A 19509-nucleotide genomic window follows, 5' to 3' on the forward strand; every position below is an offset into this window, starting at 1 on the left:
GGGGTAAAACAGGAAGTGATAAACAAGGCTCTCAATTCACTATTCTTCCCTCAAGTAGCCACACAGAACACAGAGCCCACTTTTCAGGATTAGATTTGATAATGCACCGCGGCTGATTAGCTCCTCTCCTTGAGCAGAAATAACAAGGCCGACTTTACCTTAAGAGCACCACAGAGTTCGACAGTGTCTGCGTCGTCTACCACAGTAATTCTAAAATTTGGAGTCTGCAGAAGTTCTTTGAAGAGAAGGCCGTTCTCCATTATTTTGCTGCCTGTTGACAGGTTAGGAAAAAAGGGAGTAAGTATGCCTACTCTTACAGTTTCAAGTGTTTTCCGTATTACCATAAGTAATGTATATTCATCACAGAAAATGCAGAAAATTCAGGAGTAGAAATAGAAAACAAAAATATTCCATAATTCTACCACAGATGATCATTAGCAATTTGGCACGCATCTTTAACCTACTCAAATATGAATATACATAGTTCTTCTCAGAACTGGGAACTAACATTTCATAATCTGCTTTTCCCCATTTTGCGGCACAAGTAATGTTCAGTGACATTTGCTACATCATTTTAAATATCTGCTTTGTGTTTCACTGTGTATGTGTGTTCTGTTCTACCTAAGTATCTTTTCTATGTTTAACACCTAAAACTGTTGCCAACTTTCTGCTACCATCAACATTCATGAAGGCAACGTCCATGGTTTACATCTGTAATAGATTCCCGTTCAAAACCACCCCCTGTCCTTTCCCCTGGGAAAGAGCGCATTCCCTTCCACTCATGTTAGGCTCGACCCCATGAAGTGCTTGGACTTAAAGCAAATGGGGCATATTTCCCTACCCCTTAACCTTGGACTCAGTCATGTGCTTTGGTCAACAGGACAGGAGCAGACATGACGTGGGGATTTTCCCAGCCCACTCATTGCAGAAGTGGGGCTGGTGTCCTTCTACCTCTGCCTTCAATGTGTCCCGAACACTCCCCGGCTCCCCCTTTGGGCCAGGCAGGAAGATGAGACACACAAGGACGGAGCCACCCAGCCCAGCAGCCCTGGCTGAGAGCATCCTGTCCCCAGAGGACCACAGGTGTTAGCTGTGCCTACTTCGTGTGCACTGCACTTCTGTGATCCATACTTAGCATCACTATGGCAATAGAGAACTGACACAAACATCAATAGCTACCGAAGGACTAGACAGAAGGAAATGCATTCAAAGAGTACTGCTACCTTCTGTCCCCTGGGGCGGCACCTGGAATGGGATGGAGGCTCTGGAGTTTTTCCTTTGTCTCATTTTGTTTTGTTTAGGGATTTGGGATTAAAACTAAAACACAAATAAAACTTTACACATAAAGCCTGGTGTGAAACACTCTGATCCACGAGGGTGCAAGGGTGGGGCTCGGCTCTGGAAAGCAGAGGATTAACCTTCCCAGCCACATCTAGTCTCCCAAGTCAAGTGGCCACACAGAAATGGCAGAAGGCTCACTGAGGGCTACAGTACTGGGGCTCTGCCTGCCTCCAGGTTCCCAAGCTTGTTCCCACATGTGTCTCTGCACATTACAATCACCTGGGGATCATCCCCGGCGATTAAATCAGTCTCCCGTGGTGGAACCCGCATCAGTGGCTTTTCGTGCTCCCCAGCTGACTCCCGAGGACAAGCTTGCAAACTGATTTCACCTACTGCGGGTTCAGCTTCCTCAGGAGTGAAATACTATAGCACCCTCAGGACTGTTGTGGGGTTAAATAAGAAGCAGGTGTGAAAGAGCCTATTAGAGTGCACAGAAGTCCCACAGAATAATGATGGGGAGAGCTGACACATGCTCATGACTGAGGTTCGCCATTTGCAGACCTAGGGGGCCCCAGAGAGGTTTACCAATGTGCCCAGGATCAACCCACTCATAGGAGGCAGAGCCCAATTCTAACCCAGGTGCTTATGATTGGTAATAATACAGTGAGTGCTTTCCACTGGGTTCCGGAGCCCATGTTCTGTCTATGCTATGCTTCCTCCTGGGGGTGGGGCAGAGAGGTAGCAAGAGAAACCAGCAAAACCCAAATAAACTCACACAGCTGCATTCTTCCAGTGAAGACGACAAAGATAACTGTCCACCACTACGATTCCATCCGTAAGTAATATAATGTGAAAATAATCCCGGGGAGAGCGGGATGGATGACGGATATCTGGGGCTCACGACCCTGTTCCACCTCTCCTTTTGCTTTCTTTAAAGAAACTGTCCATAATAAAATGTTTCAAATCTCTACATCCAATCCTTAGAAACACATTTCCTATTCTACAAGCACTGCTTGTAATAGTACTCCTATTCTATAAGCACCGCTTATTTAGTAGAGTTCTCCAAACATTAGAACTGTGTCTGTTTGAGCCAACTGTCCTCTTCCTTTTTCAAACAGTCCACCAGGCCATGTGGGTGACTCTGTGCAACCCTGTTTCATCACCGGGGTTGGGTAATTCAGCCCCCAGCCTCCACATCATGACATCATTACTGTCCTTCTCCTCCATCCCTCACCACGGCTCAGTGCTCAGTGCCTCCAACACAAAGGACGATCCGGACCTCCACAGACAAGCCCCTGGCTGAGGTCACTAATCCAGCTGTCTGCAGCTAGGCTCGAGCTGCTGCTGTGAGCGGACAGGCAACATAGGCAGAAAGAAGGGCACTCCCCATCTGCCACCGAGACAGGTGGGCTCGGTCTCCCAGGTCCTCTGCGGCTGCAAATTAAACAGTGTCCCTGAGAGAGGTGGGCTTGATTGACTGCAATCTCACTTTTTCTCATTTGTACTTTTAAAAAAATGATTATTTTAAGTCACAGCAAGGAAAGCACTCACTGTATTATTACCAATCACAAGTAGTGAGGAGGGAAGCAGGGACCCAGACCATCTGGTTTAGAACGGGTAATGCTCAACAGCCACGGGGAAAGGCTGCCCCACACCCAATATGAACCAAACAGGGACTGTCCCTTCTGTTTCATGCCAAGTTTTAGAGATAATCAACCTATGTAATATGACACCTTCGAACCTTCCATTGTGTGTGTGTGTGATTCCATACTTGTTTGTGTGCTCGGAAGCTCCACGGGGAGCTTATGTATCCTTGACACTTAGCAGATGCTGGATATGTAACAGGCTTTGAAAAGTATTTGTGGGGTGACAGTGAAAAGTCTCCAGTTCTTGAAGTCAGTCCCAAGAATGAAGGGAACTCTCACCGCAAGGGGGCACCACAGTTCACCATGCCAGTTAGAGTTTTTACAAGTGTCTGAAAAACAAAGCTGTTTTTTCTTCTCCCTCCACAAAAGACTCCAGTGGGTGGAAACTCCTGAACCTACCATAATTAAGAATGAGTTGGTTGCTAATGTCATCAAGGAAGGAGATCTGGATTAACCACAGCGCCATTATCGAATGCAGGAAATTTAATGTTGGTACAATTATCTAATATACAATTCACATTCTAATCTTTCCTATTAGTACAATGCTGTCTTTCATGGCAACCTTCCCTCCCCCAACCCAGGATCCTACTGCATTTGGCAGGCACGTCTCTGGAGTCTTCTTTAATCTGGGACACTCCTTAACCTTTCGCTGTCTTTCATGACATTGGCATTTTTTAAGAGGGCAAGCCAGCTGTTTTATAACATTATTTATGTTATTTCCTCCTGGTTATTTCCTCCTGGTTAAGTTCAGGTTCTATAAAACAATTTAGAAAATATCACCTTTGGGTTTTAGTTTCCTTTCAATATTTTACTTAATTTAATTCAGGTCACTGTTGCCAAGAGTGACCTGTTGCCAACAGACGTCGCCAATCTACAGAGAAGGCAGGACTCACTGGATAAACAGAAGCCAGAGGGAAACAGAAATAATTTCTGTGCATTTGTCTGTCTTTACAAAACAAAAGAGCCTAATATGCCCCACTAAATGTTTCCAGACAATGAACACGACTTACAGGTACATAAAAATTCTAGCAGATTCTATGGGTAGACACAGGTTTCAATCAAGGATTAGAGATGGGATCTCGGCCCTACAGAATGATTAGGGCAACCAGCCATTTCCAACCGACTGCCAAGACTGATTGCCAATTTATTACTGGCAAAATAAAACTGAGTTGGAACAACTAGTTAGTTTTTTTTTTAACAAAAGTGATTATGTAATTTCACAGGCTACATTAGAATCACAGGTGGCTAAAAGAATTAACTGTGAGAGAATAAAACCTATATATAGGCAGGTATACATACAATTTCTACCCCCCCCTGGAAGAATACTTAGAAACTGCTAACAGGGATTCCTTTTGGGAAGAGAGATGGGAATTACAATTTCTTTTTTTTTTTTTTTAAAGGATGCTATTGCAATTATGTAGGAACACTATGCTTTCAGTATGGGGAATGGATGTGGAAATTTGATGTGTTTTCCTCTTTTTTATAGAACAATTCCTGTGACAAGAACAGATCACATTTTCCCTTACTTCTTACTGTTCAAAATGTTGGCACAGAAAATGAGTTAAGAAATGTAATGCTTATTTATGATAAGAGGGGCTGGCCATTTAATTGAGGCTTAAGGGTTTTTGTTTTTTTTTTTTAAGATTTTATTTATTTGACAGATCACAAGCAGGCAGAGCAGCAGGCAGAGAGAGGGGGAAGCAGGCTCCCTGCGGAGCAGAGAGCCCGATGATGCTGCTGCTGCCTGCCGGACTCCATCCCAGGACCCTGAGATCATGACCTGAGCCGAAGAGGCTTAACCCACTGAACCACCCAGGTGCCCCAAGGCTGGAGGATATTTGCACAACAGACCTATCCTTGTCTACTTCATACTGTGGCAGAGGCTTAAACCACTGAACCACCCAGGTGCCCCAAGGCTGAAGGATGTTTACACAACAGACCTATTCTTGGCTATTTTGTACTGTGTCAGACTATATCTGTTTCAAAGTCACTAATCTCCTGATTTTATATAAATGGCTCCAATCTGCTAAACAATTTGCTGAACAAATGAGATCAGCCAGCAAAGTTCACAATGTCTTCAGTAAGGTAGGGTTAGGTGGAGAGCAGACCCAAGACCATTCCCTTCTGCCTCTGTGATTTTTTTTTTTTTTAAGATTTTGTTTATTTATCTGACAGAGAGAGATCACAAGTAGGCAGAGAGGGAGGCGGAGAGAGAGAAAGGGAAGCAGGCTCCCCGCTGAGCAAGAGCCCTATGCGGGGTCAATCCCAGGACCCTGAGATCATGACCTTAGCCAAAGGCAGAGGCTTAACCACTGAGCCACCCAGGCACCCCTGGCTGTGTGATCTTGTGAAGTAACTCATTCTTCATCTGTTAAGCAATGGATGGTCTGGGGTGATATCAGAGGTTCCTTTCTGCTCTGCTGGTCTGTGATTTTCTGAAATCCCTATGATCTCTATGTGAACAAAACGAGCCTCCTTCCATGCTGAGGAGCTCCAGAGGTGGGACCTGAAACTGGGTAAGCCCTTGTTCCTTTATCTCCACAGGAATGAACCCAAGTCAACATTGAGTTAGGAACCAACTAAAAAGGACACTAGTATATGGTACCTAGAGATCAAGAGCTTGAAGTCAGTCCTGATCCAAATCTTGACTCCACCAATAGCTAGCTATAGAATCTTGGGTAAATCACTATTAACTCCCTGAATCTCGAGTTTCTTAGTAGACACTTTAAGATTTGCTGTGGGTTTTTGTTTTTAACTTTTTAAATAGTTTTAGGTTAAGGTATCTTAGTGGATACCTTAAGATTTGCTGTGGAGGGCGCCTGGGTGGCTCAGTGGGTTGAGCCGCTGCCTTCAGCTCGGGTCATGATCTCAGGGTCCTGGGATCAAGTCCCGCATTGGGCTCTCTGCTTGGCAAGGAGCCTGCTTCCTCCTCTCTCTCTCTGTGCCTGCCTCTCTGCCTACTTGTAATCTCTGTCAAATAAATAAATAAATAAAATCTTTAAAAAAAAAAAAAAAGATATGCTGTGGATTTTTGTTTTTAATTTTTTAAGAAGTTTTAATTCCAGTTAGTTAACATAGTTTTATATTTAGTTTCATGTGTACAATATAGTGATTCAACACTTCTATACATCACCCCGTGCTCGTTGCAAGTACTCTCCTTAATCTCTAGCACCTATTTACCCATCCCCCCACCCCATACCTCTTCTTTGGTAACCATCAGTTTGTCCTCTGTAATTCAAGAGTCTTGATTCTTGATTTCTCTCTTATTTTTTCTCTTTGCTTTTTTTTCTTAAATTCCAGATGAGTGAAATGATATGGTCTTGTCCTCCTCTTACTTCACTTAGCATTATACTTTCTAGCTCTCTCCATCCATGTTGCTGCAAATGTCAAGAGTTCGTTCTTTTTTATGGCTGAGTAATATTCCACTATACACATGCACCACATCTTTGTCCATTCATCAATCAATGGACACTTGGGTTGCTTCCCTATCTTGCCTATTATAAATAATGCTGCCATAAACATAGGGGTGCATGTATACCTTTGAATTAGTGTTCTTGTATTTCAGGGGTAAATATCCAGGCATGTGATTGTTGGATTATAGGGTAGTTCTATTTTTAACTTCTTTTTTAAAATTTATTTTAGAGAGGAGGGGGAGGAGTAGAGGGGGAAGAATCTCAAGCAGATCCCACCAGCTCAGCATGGAGCCAAATGTGGGGCTCACTCTTACAACCCTGAATCTGTAACCTCAGCCGGAAAAAAAAGCCAGGCGTTTGACTGAGCCACCCAGGCACCCTGTATTTTTAACTTTTTGAGAAACCTCCATACTTTTCCACAGTGGCTGAACTGGTTTTCATTCCAACCAACAATGCAAGACGTTTCCCCTTTCTCCACATCCTTGCCAACACCAGTTGTTTCTTGTGTTGTTGATTTTAGCCATCCTGACAGGTATGAGGTGGTATCTCATTGAAGTTTTTATTTGCATTTCCCTGATAAGTGATATTGGGCATCTTTTCATGGGTCTGTTGGCCATCTGGATGTCTTCTTTGGAGACATGTCTGTTCAAGTCTTCTGCCCATTTTCTCATTGGATTATTTGAGTTTTGGATGTTGAGTCCCGTAAGTTCTTTATGTATTTTGGATACTAGCCCTTTACCGGATATGTCATCTGCAAATATCTTCTCCCATTCTGTAGGCTGCCTTTTTGTTTAGCTGATTATTCCCTTCGCTGTGCAGAAGGTTTTTATTTTGATGTAGTCCCAATAGTTTATTTTTTCCTTTTGTTTTCCCTACCTCAGGAGACAAATCTAGGAAGAAATTACTGTCTGTGCTCTCTTCTAGGATTTTTATGGTTTTAGGTCTCACATTTAGGTCTTTAACTCATCTGAATGGATTTCTGTATATGATGTAAGAAGGTGGTCCAGCTTCATTCTTTTGCAGGTTGCTCTCTAATTTTCACAGAGCTTTTTGCCGAAGAGACGTCCCCCCTGCTTTGTTCAAGATTACTTGGCCATGTAATGGTGGGCTTATTTTGGGATTTTCTATTCTATGGCACTGATCTATGTGCCTACTTTTGTATTAATACCATACTGTTTTGATTATTACTGCTCTGTAATATAACTGGGAAGTCTGGAATTGGGATGTCTCCAGCTTTGCCTTTCTTTTTAAAGATTGTTTCAAGTGTTAAGAATCTTCTGTGGTTCCGTACAAATTTTAGGACTGTTTGTTCTAGTTCTGTGAAAAATGCTGTTGGTGTTTTGATAGAGACCCCATTAAACATGTAGATTGCTTTAGGTAGTATAGGCATTTTAACAGTATTTGCTCATCTAATCTCTGAGCATAGAACGCTTTTCCATTTCTTTGTGTCATCTTCAATTTCTTTCAACGGTGTCATAATAGTTTTCAGAATATAGGTTTTTCACCTCTCTGGTTAGGTTTACTCCTAGGTATCTTATTTTTAGTGCAACTACAAACGGGATTGCTTTCTTCGTTTCTCTACTATTTCATTATTCATTTATAGAAATGCAACAGATTTCTGTACACTGATACTGTATTCTCCAACTTTACTGAGATTATTTACCAGTTCTAGCAGTTTTTTGGTGAAGTTTTTCAGTTTGTTTCTTTTAAGATTTTATCTATTTATTTGAGAGATTGACAGTGACAGAGAGCATGATGGGGGGAAGGTCAGAGGGAGAAGCAGACTCCCTGCAGAGCTGGGAGCCGGGATTCGGGACTTGTTCCCAGGACTCTGGGACCATGACCTAAGCTGAAGGCAGCCGCCCAACTAACTGAGCCTTTTTCAGGTTTTCTATAGACAGTATCATGTCATCTGCAAATTGTCAAAGTTTTACTTCTTCTTTACCAATTTGGATTCCTTTTATTCTTTTTGTTGTCTGCTATGGCTAGGACTTCTAATACTATGTTGAACAACAGTGGTGAGTTCTCTTATTGGTATGATCACATTGATTGATTTGCAAAAACTGAACTACCCTTGCAACCCAGGAATAAATCCCACCTGATCATATGAATAATTTGTTTAATGTACTGTTGTATTTGGTTTGCTAGTACTTTGTTGGGAATTTTTGGTCTGTGTTCATCAGGGATTCTGGCCTGTAGTTCTCTTCTTTAGTGGTATCTTTGTTTGGTTTTGAATCTGGAAATTTTCCTTCCTCTTGTATTTTTTTTTGGAATAGGTTGAGAAGACTATGTATGTACTCGTCTTTTTAAAATAATTAATTAATTAATTAATTTGGTAGAGAGCACAAGTAGGTCGAGAGCCAGGCAGAGAGAGAGGGAAAGTAGGCTCCCCACTGAGCAGAGGGCCCGATGTGGGGCTCGATCCTAGGACCCTGGGATCATGACCCAAGCCGAAGGCAGAGGCTTTAAATGAGCCACTCAGGTGCCTCTGTATCAACTCGTCTTTAAAATGAAGCCATCTCAGGGGTACCTGGGTGTCTCAGGCAGTTAAGTGTCTGCCTTCAGCTCAGGTCATAACCCCAGGGTCCTGGGATTGAGTCCTGTATCAGGCTTCCCGCTGAGCAGGGAGTCTACTTCTCTGTCTCCCTCTGCTGATCCCCCTGCTTGTGTGGTCCCTCTCAAAGAAAAAAGTAAAATTTTAAAATAAAATTTTTAAAAAGTAATAATAATTAAAAAAATAAATGAAGCCATCTTGTCCTAGCTTTGGTTTGGACTTTTTTGATTACCATTTCTTTCTTTGCTGGTTATGGGTCTGTTCATGTTTTCTCCTTATTCCTATTTCAGTTTTGATAGTTTATAGGTTTCTAGGAATTTATCCATTTCTTCCAGGTTGTTGGCCTGTAGTTTTTCATAATATTCTCTCCAACTTGTTTGCATTTCTGTGCTGCTGTGGCTGTTATTTTTCCTCCCTCATTTAAGATTTTGTGTCCTTTCTTTTTTCTTGATAAGTCTGGTTAGAGGTTTATCAATTTTATTTTTCCCCCCTCAAAGAAATAGCTTCTGGTTTCATTGATCTATCATTTTGGTTTCTGTATCATTTATATCTGCTCTAATCTTTATATTTCCTTTGTTCTGCTCTTTTTAGGATTTGTTGCTTTTTCTTTTTCTAGCTCCTTTAGGTGTTAAATTTAGGTTGTTTATTAGAGACTTTTCTTGCTTCATTGGATAGGCCTGTATTGCTATTTACCTCCCTCTTAGGACTCTTTGCTGCATCCCAAAGGTCTTAAACCTTTATGTTCTCATTTTCATTTGTTTCCATTTATCTTTTTATTTCTTATTTGATTTCCTGGAGGACCATTCATTATTTAGTAGCATGTTATTTAACCTCCATGTATTTTTGGTCTTTCCATATTTTTTCTTGTGGTTGATTACCAGTTTCATAAGGTTGTGGTCAGAAAAGATACATGGTTATGACTTCAATCTTATTCTATTTGTTGAGGCCTGTTCTGTGGGCTAATAATATGTGATCTATTCTGGAGAATGTTCCATGTGTACTTGAAAAGAACGTGTATTTTGCTGTTTTAGGATGGAAATGTTCTCAATATACCTGTTAAATCCATCTGTTCCAGTGTGTCATTCAAAGCCATTGTTTCCTTGTTGCTTTTCTGTTTAGATGATCTGTCCACTGATGTAAGTGGTGTGTCCCCTACTATTACTGTATCATTACTGTATCATTACTAATTAGTTCCTTTGTGATTATTATTATTAACTGTTTTATTATATATTTGGGTGCATAAGTAATTACAATTGTTATATCTTCTTGTTGGATCATCCCCTTTAAGATATATAGTATCCTTCTTTGTCTCTTGTTACACTCTTGTTTTAAAGTCTACTTTGTCTGATATTAAGTACTGTTACTCCAGCTTTCTTTTGACAACCATTTGCAGGATACATGCTTCTCCATCCCCTCACTTTCAATATGCAGGTGTATTTAAGTATAAAATGAGTCTTTTGGGGGCGCCTAGGTGGCTCAGTGGGTTAAGCCACTGCCTTCGGCTCAGGTCATGATCTCAGGGTCCTGGGATCGAGTTCCGCATCGGGCTCTCTGCTCAGCAGGGAGCCTGCTTCCTTCTCTCTCTCTGTGCCTGCCTCTCCATCTACTATCAAATAAATAAATAAAATCTTTTAAATAAATAAATAAATAAAATAAAATGAGTCTTTTGGAGGCAGCATATAGATGGGTTTTTTTTAATCCATTCTGATACCCTATGACTTTTGACTGGAGCATTTAGTCCATTTACATTTAAAGTAATTATAGTTATGTATTTATTACCATTTTATTACTAGTTTTGTGGTTATATATGATTTTCTCTGATCCTTTATTGTCTTTCTCTTTCATATTTTTGCTGATTTTCCTTAGTGATATATTTAGATTTATTTTGCATATTTATTAGTAGTTTTTGATATATGGTTATCATTAGGTTTATATATAGCCTCTTCTGCATATAGTAATCTATATTCGGTTGATAGTTGTTTTAAGTTTGAATACATTCTTTTCTCCTCTTCTTCCTGTTTTAGGAATATGTTGTATTTTATATCCTTTCTTTTCTTGAGTTGCTCGACTGATTTTTTTTTTTTTTTACAGAAATACTCATTTTTCCAGCATTTCTGTTTTCTACCTTACACGGTCACCTTTGGTCTCTCTTTTCTACTCAAAGGGTCCCCTTTAAAATTTCTTGCAGAGCTGGTTTAGTGATCATGAACTCCTTTAGTTTTAGTTTTATCTGTCTGGGAAACTGTTTCTCTCTCCTTCTATTTCTAATGACAGCCTTGCTTGATAGAGTATTCTTGGCCTCAGATTTTTCCCATTCAGCACTTTGAATATATCATGCTACTCCCTTCTGGCTTGCCAAGTTTCTGTTGAAGAGTTTTCTGTTAGCCTTATGGGTTTTCCCCTTTAAGTGTCATCTTTTCTTCTTCTTCTTCTTCTTTTTTTTTAAGATTTTATTTATTTGAGATAGTGAGAGAGAACATGAGACAGGAGGAGGTCAGAGGGAGAAGCAGACTCCCCACATAGTTGGGAGCCTGCTGCAGGATTCAATCCCAGGACTTTAGGATCATGACCTGAGCTGAAGGCAGTTGCTTAACCAACTGAGCCACCCAGGTGCCCAAGTTCTTTTACCTTGCTGCTTTTAAGATTTCTTTTTACCACTTTATTTTGCAATTTTAATTGCAATGTTTTGGTGTGGGTCTGCTTTTGTTGATTTTTTAAAGGTGTTTTTTTTTTTTTTTTTTTTTGACACAGAAAGAGATCACAAGTAGACAGAGAGGCAAGCAGACAGGGAGGGGGAAGCAGGCTCCCCACCAAGCAGAGAGCCCTATACGGGCCTCAATCCCAGGACCCTAAGATTGTGACCTGAGCTGAAGGCAGAGGCTTTCACCCACTAAGCCACCCAGGCACCCCTGCTTTTGTTAATTTTTTTTAAAAAAAGATTTATTTATTTTAGAGAGAGGAGAGCAAGCAGGCGGGGGGAGGGGCACAGGGAAAAGAGAGAGAGAATCTCAAGCAGATTGCACACTGAGTACAGAAAGAGATGCAGGGCTTGATCTCATGACCCTGAGATCATAACCTGAGCCAAAACCAAGGGTCAGACACTTAACTGACCGCCACCCACGGGCCCCTGCTTTTGTTGATTTCGATGGAGTTTTCAGTGCTTCCTGGAGCTGGACATGTTTCCTTCCCCAGATAACGAAATTTTTAGCTATTATTTCTTCAAATAAATTTTCTGCCCCCTCTTCTCTTCTTCTGAGACTCCTATAATACAAATATTACTACATTTGATGGAGTCCCTGAGTTCCTTCAGTCTATTCTCATTTTGCATAATTCTTTTCTCTCTCTTTTGTTCAGCTTGAACACTTTCCATTTCTCCGTCTTCCAGGTCACTAATTCCTTCCTCTGTTTCTTCCATCCCACTGCTCATTCCATTAGGCATGTTTCTCATTTCATTTCTTGAGCCCTTCATCTCTGCTCCGTTATTCCTTATCACTGCATTAAGCATCTCCCTCACATCTTCCACTCTTCTCAAGTCCAGTAAGTATCCTTAGGATCACTGCTTTAAATTCTCTATCAGGCAAGTTACTTGTACTATTTTGCTTAGATCTCTGGCTGTGCCTTGTCCTGTTCTTTCATTTGGGATAAATTTCTGTCTCCTCATTGTGTCTGTCTCTGAGAGTGAAGAAAACAACATCTTCTCATTTAGTGATGTTATGCAGAGGAGGTCCTAAAGTCCCTGTGGTGCACATCCCCTGTTCCCCAGAACCCCTCATTTCAAGAGAGTATCCTATGTGTGTTGCTTAGGTCCTGCTGTCATGTCTGAATCACTTTTCCTTCCAGTGTGGACATTGGCACTGATTCCCTGCCTCCTGAGGGTTGTGCTCTCTGTGGTGTTCATGGGACGCAGGCAGAACTGCTCTGAGAGGACGTACCCACTGGGGAACTTGGGAGCGAAGTGGTGGTGTTAAAAAAATGTGTGTTGGGACTCTAGTCCTATGCTGGATCTCTTGAAGTGCCACTGTGGCTGGAAAGCTGTGTGGCTAGGGTCATGAGGCTGGGCAAAATGTGCAATGGTGTCTGGGTGCTACGCAAGGAGATAGGTGTGCACCCAGTGACTGGGCAGGGCATGCACACAGCTTTAATAAAATTTGCCCTGAATGCTGGGCAGAGGCTACAAATGTTTGTGCAGCCCTGCCTTCCAAAGGTGGCTCTATATTTATGTTGGGGGATGGAGGTGGAAAATGGCGCCTGGCAGTTCCCTCATTTTCAGAGAAGTCCACCAACATGCTCCAAAATCAGTATGAACAGATCTGTCTCCCACTGGTCCCCCAACACTGTGTAAACAGCTATTTATTTTTTTAAGATTTTATTTATTTATTTGACAGAGAGAGATCACAAGTAGATGGAGAGGCAGGCAGAGAGAGAGAGATATAGGGAAGCAGGCTCCCTGCTGAACAGAGAACCCGATGCGGGACTCGATCCCAGGATCCTGAGATCATGACCTGAGCCGAAGGCAGCGGCTTAACCCGCTGAGCCACCCAGGCGCCCCTAAACTGCTATTTTTATGTTGCCTCTCTGCCTCAGGCTGCCCTTTAAGGGTAGCAACCCTGCCATCCCTCACCCTCCAGGCTCGCTCAGTACTGAGTCAGCTGGCCTCCAAAGCTCCAGGTTCCAATTCCCACTTATTATACAGACTCATGGAATTCAGCCCCTCTCGTTCTTAAAGCCAAATGTTTGGGAATTAGTGTTCCCGTGGGAGCTCACCGGTACAATAGCTCATTTCTCTGCCCTCCCCATGCACACAGCTCTCTCCCTCCTGTGGGCAGCCTCCCTCCACCTTTCTGACCTTCCTCACTTGTCAGATGCAACTTCTTCTCTGTATTAGCCGCGAAGTTCGTTCTGCCCATCTCTGGATCCCTTTCTATTTATTGACTTGGATGTGGAGGATACCTGTTTGTACCTGTGAGATGGGGTGAGCTCACGTTCCTCCTGCTCTGCCATCTTCCCAAGCTCCAGAAATCACAATCTTAATTCTAACGACACACTTTCTCATACTGTTTGAATTTTCTTACCTCTATCTATGTATGTCATTTTTATAAGTATCAACCTGGATTGACTACAGTCCATTTTGTTTTCTTCATTGTATTATTTAGCAATACCTCTGTTCTCCATAAGATAGCAGTTCTCAAAAAAAAAAAGTTTTAAGTGCACAGATATATGGGATTATTGATGGAATACTATCCAGCTGCGAAAATGTATGTAAATTATGTTATATATTAAACAAATAGAACAATTATAAAGCAGTACATAGCTTAACTATAAACATAAATTAATAGTTTACAGACATAAGAACAATGGAAATTAAATGTAAGAAATGGTTTTCTTTTGATCATACCTATTTTCCACATATCAATGCCAATTAAAAATAAAAAGAAATAAGCAAGGGGCGCCTGGGTGGCTCAGTTGGTTAGGCCACTGCCTTCAGCTCAGGTCATGATCCTGGAGTCCCAGGATTGAGTCCCGCATGGGGCTCCTAGCTCTGCAGGGAGTCTACTTCTCCCTTGGACCTTCTCCCCTCCCTCTCATCCCTCTCTCTCAAATAAATAAATAAAGTCTTTAAAAAAAAAAAAAGAGAGAGAGAGAGAGAAATAAGCAAAAGAAGTAAAACCGTCCTAACTTGCAGGCATTTAGAAAAATCCAGAGCTACCGGGCTCTTAACCCCCAGTCAATTAAGCATCTACCTGCCTTTGGCTCAGGTCATGATCTCAGGATCCTGGTATCCAGCCCTGTGTTGGGCTCCCTACTCAGCAGGGAGTCTCCTTCTCCCTCTGCACTCCCTCATTCTCTCTCAAATAAATAAAGTTTTAAAAAAAAAAAAGAACCAGGAGCTGCTTTTTCCCATGCATTCTATCTTACTCAAAAGTGCCTGAGCTCTCTCAGGGCCTCCCTTTACAAAGCTGCAGGGAGAAATCATTCACATTGCTGGTATGTTTGACAAAGGTAGAAGGAAGTTCTGGAGTAGTAAATAAACTGAAATCTTTCCAAGCATCTGCAAATATAGCAATATTACTTTTCTATCAGTCTTTTCTTTCTTTCCTTTTTTTTTTTTTTAAATTTTATTTATTTATTTGACAGACAGAGATCACAACTAGGCAGAGAAGCAGGCAGGGAGAGAAGGAAGCAGGCTCCCTGCTGAGCAGAGAGCCGGATGCAGGGCTTGATCCCAGGACCCTGGGATCATGACCTGAGCCGAAGACAGAGGCTTAACCCACTGAGCCACCCAGACGTCCCTCTATCTTTTCATATGGTACATGGGCACATGAGAATTCCACAACCCTTTTAAAAAGAAGCAGAAATGTTCACAACACCAATGTTGTGTAAGAGTAGAAAGAGCTTTCTAATTTAGGAAACAAGATGGCCAAGTTCATGCCTGGGTTCTAAACTAGCTATGTGACCTTGGGGCAGGTAACTTGTTCACAGAGTTTTAGATAACTCACCTGAAACAGGGCTCATTCCCATCAATTTTTATCGTTACAATTTTTAGTATATGTGCTGCCAAAGCTTTCAATGGCACTGGAATCCAATGAGGATCAGATACTGGCATTTGAGAGTTTAAAAAAAAAAAAAAAAGAGATCTGGGTTTTCAAAGGCCAGGGGAGCCATTCCATGGATGTTATCACCCGCTTTTCAGTATAAGCAACTCTGCATTTTTGTGTTTGATAATTCACTATGTGATCAGGGGAGGTCCTAATGGTCTCCTGGCCTTTACTTTCATTCTGGAAGCTGTTGAAACACTTCAGTTCCACAGAAAGACCTCCTTTACATTAAATCCCTATACCACTGAATATCCACATGAGGAAGAGTCCAGTACAGAAAATACCAGAAATCACAAATGTACATTTTGAAACACCGTATCCGGGCTCCCCAGGCCTCCCCACCCAGGTAACCTCACCAATGGTGGTCTCACAAAACTTCTCTGAAGCCACTTCACTGGCAATGTTGGCTCCCATGAGCACACTGACGTCAATGCCCATCTTCTCCCGGATGATGTCGGAAATGAGCTTCAGCCCCTCAGGACCCTCGTCTATGCCCTGTAAGGATGTCGACAAGTTTGAGGAAAACAAACCAAATGAATACTCATGACATGGTTGCTCTGTTACTAATGCAGATACAGGCACCCAGTGGGGATACACAACTTGAAAAACAGCTCTTCCAAGGTAACATACATACCGTGTCTGCCTAACAACAAAAGGGGGAAGAAAATGGACATGTGACCACCCAGAACACAGCCTGTACCACTAAAGTCTCGTGTGTTCCTCCCCTAGTCCATACTCCTTCTCACCACTGGTCCCCACCCCGACCAGAGTGAACCACTACCCAAGGCTGTATGCACTGTTCCCTTCTCTTCTTGACCAAGTTTTGCCACATAAGGCTATATTCCTAATAATCTGTTACACCATATTGCCTGTTTCTCAAAGTCTGTAAGTGCAACTGTACGGTTCACCCATGAGGCACCACTTGGTGCTCCACTATCATTTTAGAGACTCATCTATATGGCTGCATGAACGTTCTGGTGTGTTCCTATTTACCACCACGTAGTATTCCAAAATAAAGTCCACTATTTATTTATCCATTGTATTTATAACTGATATGTGAGTTGTTCAAGTCTGCTTCCATAAATATTCATCTGTGAACTGCTTTAGAGAACAAAATCTCTCCACAGGGTTCTTAACCTTTTTTATGATGTGGCCTTCACCTCTGGCAGTCTGGTGAAGTTTTATGGACTCACTCTCAGAATTTCATATGCATAAAGCAAAATGCATGAGATGACCCAGGAAGCCAATTATACTGAAGCACAGTTATCAAAACGTTTTAAAAAAAGGAAATCACACAAATCTATGACAAGTCATAAATGCACTATTTTATTAATGCAATTAGAAAAAGAGGATTTGGCAGGTTTACCAATGACCACAGTTTCAAGGTCATGATCAGCGTAAATGCTACCTTGAGATACCTGGAGGCGTTATAAAGTGGAAGGAAAACACCTGCGATTTCTGTCAACAGAGCCACGGGTCCTGCTAATGTTATAGTTATTGCAACTCTGGCCTGTGGCTGGCATCTGAAAATGCTCATTTCAGTTAGAAGTTAAAACGAACAAAAATATAATTTTTCTCCCCCACATATAAGCCAGGAACTTCCTGAATTCTGTCTAGGGACGTGTGGGGGTAGCCTATGAACTTCTGGTTAAAAACTCCCTTTCGATCATGTACCCAGAGTGGAAACGAACGAGGATGCATTTCCCGGCACCACAAACCACCGGTGATTCCCAGGATGCAGGCTGAGACCCGTGTCCTGGACAGGTTCTTTCTGGCAGCAAGGCTCACCCGGAGAAGCCCATCCTCACATCACTGCCAAGGCTAAAACCCTCTGTGATAGAAAGCAGCTCTCACCTGAAGTTGAGCTCAGGGAAGCTCCGGGGATGTGTCATCGATCACCTTCTAGGAATCTTTAAAAAAAAAAAACCCAGAAAACAAAAAAGTGCCATAGCCTCCCTTTCAGCTCCTACTTCCAACAAACGGGAGTCAGAGGAAATACAATTTCCCCGTAACTGAAGCCCAACAATGCTTTTTCTGCCTGAGGTCAGGGGGCCAGTTACCTTGATGAGGGTGATGCCCAGCGCTTCCTTGGGTACTCTCCCGGTGATCTCGTCACAGATTCTGTGAATGAACTGGTGGGGAATGACAAACACTAGGAGGTCTGCGTCCTGCACTGCCTCGCTGAGGTTTGGGACAGCGACCTACGAGACAAGAAAAAGGAAACGGTTACTCGTATGCCCACATATGCCTCTCTGGATGATTTCAATCACTGACCATTTATAGATGCCTACTGTGTGCAGAGCACTGGGCAGCGGACAGGAAAGGCAAGTGTGCCGTGTGCTCAGCCTTCCCCTTCAGGACACATCTGAAGCTAAGAGAGTCCTGTCTGTTGCTTCCCAGCTAGGAAAGTGACTTAGCTTCTCCATGCCTCAGTTTCCCTACTTGGGAAAAGGAATCGTAATACTGTGTGGGTTGTTCTGTGCTGCTCTCCCAAACCCCCAATCCACTTTCTGCCCTTCTCCTCCCTGCTGTGTTCCCCGGGGAGCTGCCTTCCTGGACTGTTTTCCCTAGGGGCCCTTGCTCTCTAAAGCCTGCCAGTTGGGACTCAGCCGAAGTGGGACACTGCTAGGAGATCCAGGGTGGGAGGGGAGACAGGTCAGGGTATTTATCACCCTCCAGGGGTCATTCTGGCCCAGGCTCACAGGGGTGCTGGCTCGGCTTCGTTTCACGGTTATAACCTCCTGACCGGCAGCCTTTCTTCCAGGCCTCTCAGCTCTGGTCAGGCTGCTTTGGTGACACAGGTCTGTCCCCTTGCCCTTTCGGGGAGGTTAAGATTTCCTGCCGTCGCTAAACTCTGGGCACTCCAGGAAGTCCTTCTGGCTCCCACCACTCTGCCCACACCTCTGTCAACAGCCGCACGCTAAACTCTGCTGGGTAATGCCCTGGGAGAGTGCGCTCATGAAAGTGATACCGATCGTGTTTTGCACCTGGTATGCACTTAATACGTCGGCGCTGATGGCGGTTTCTTTCCTTCAGATAAATATGAAAGTGGGTTTTAGAATTTAGCATGGGCAGAGAAATGCACACACATCTGCAGGCAGAGGTGAGGGGGGCACGTGGTCACTCACAGAGACTGTTTATTGTTGTCCAATGTCCAGAGTTCTCCCCTTCCTCCTTAGCACAAGAGGCCCCAGTGTAAAGCTCATAAACTCCTGGAAGGAAGGCTAGTTAGTTCCTCAGCCCCCCTTGCAGCTAAGTGCCCCAAGTGATTAAGTTCTGACCAGCAGGGTGTCCATGGAAGTGCTGTGTGTGACTCCCAGGAAATGCCCTCTGAGGCCTTTCCTCTTCCTTTTGCCAGAGAAAACTGAACGCCTGGAGTTCAGACAGTCATCTTGGACTATGAGGAAGGAGGAACCAAATGCCGAGACGACAGAAGAGTAGGATAAAAAGAGTCCCTGACACCATTAACACATCACTTATACCATGAACGTCTTTTACAGGAGAGAAGCAAAAGCAAACGTTTACGTCACTGCTATGACAGATTTTCTGTCATATATACCTGAACCGAACTCTAACTGAACTCCTTTGAAAGCCTTCCTGGTTCCCCAAATGAAGGGACTGGAGAAGATTCTTTCCTGAGGAGGCGCTGCTATGTGCCACAGGAACATCATTCAGGATGGCTAAGCCTCCTAGGAAAGCTAGTTTGGGCATTTGATGGTGTTGGGTCCCCTGTGTTGGATCCCCCAATAACGGGTCCATGATTAAAGGAGCGAGACTGATACAAAGTGAAGGTCAAGCAAAGCTTTATTTTGCACCAAGCATCAAGAATCAAACCAACCGGTCTCGGGGCCTCGCCTCTTACAGAGAGCATGACCCCTCCCTGCCTCACAGACTAACTTTTATAGAGCAAAGGCCATGGGGTTGGGCCTGGCCACACCCAGGTGGCCGATGAGACTGAAACACACAGAGAAAGCTGCACAGTCATGCTAGGTCACACATAGGTGACCAACTGAATTACA

The 19509-nt window shown here is 43.0% G+C and overlaps 1 protein-coding gene across 1 annotated transcript in view; it reads right to left on the reverse strand.

Annotated features, from left to right (window-relative positions):
• GPD1L (glycerol-3-phosphate dehydrogenase 1 like) overlaps positions 1-19509 on the reverse strand; it is a 62655-nt gene that overhangs the window by 19864 nt on the left and 23282 nt on the right. The window contains exons 3-5 of the mRNA XM_059390784.1: positions 17551-17691; positions 15847-15985; positions 159-271 (exon numbers count right to left, since the gene is read on the reverse strand). Coding sequence (XP_059246767.1) covers positions 159-271; positions 15847-15985; positions 17551-17691 — 393 coding nt within the window. The remainder of the gene's footprint in view (positions 1-158; positions 272-15846; positions 15986-17550; positions 17692-19509) is intronic.

This window comes from Mustela nigripes, chromosome 2, assembly GCF_022355385.1.
Source record: "Mustela nigripes isolate SB6536 chromosome 2, MUSNIG.SB6536, whole genome shotgun sequence".
Lineage (NCBI taxonomy): Eukaryota > Metazoa > Chordata > Mammalia > Carnivora > Mustelidae > Mustela > Mustela nigripes.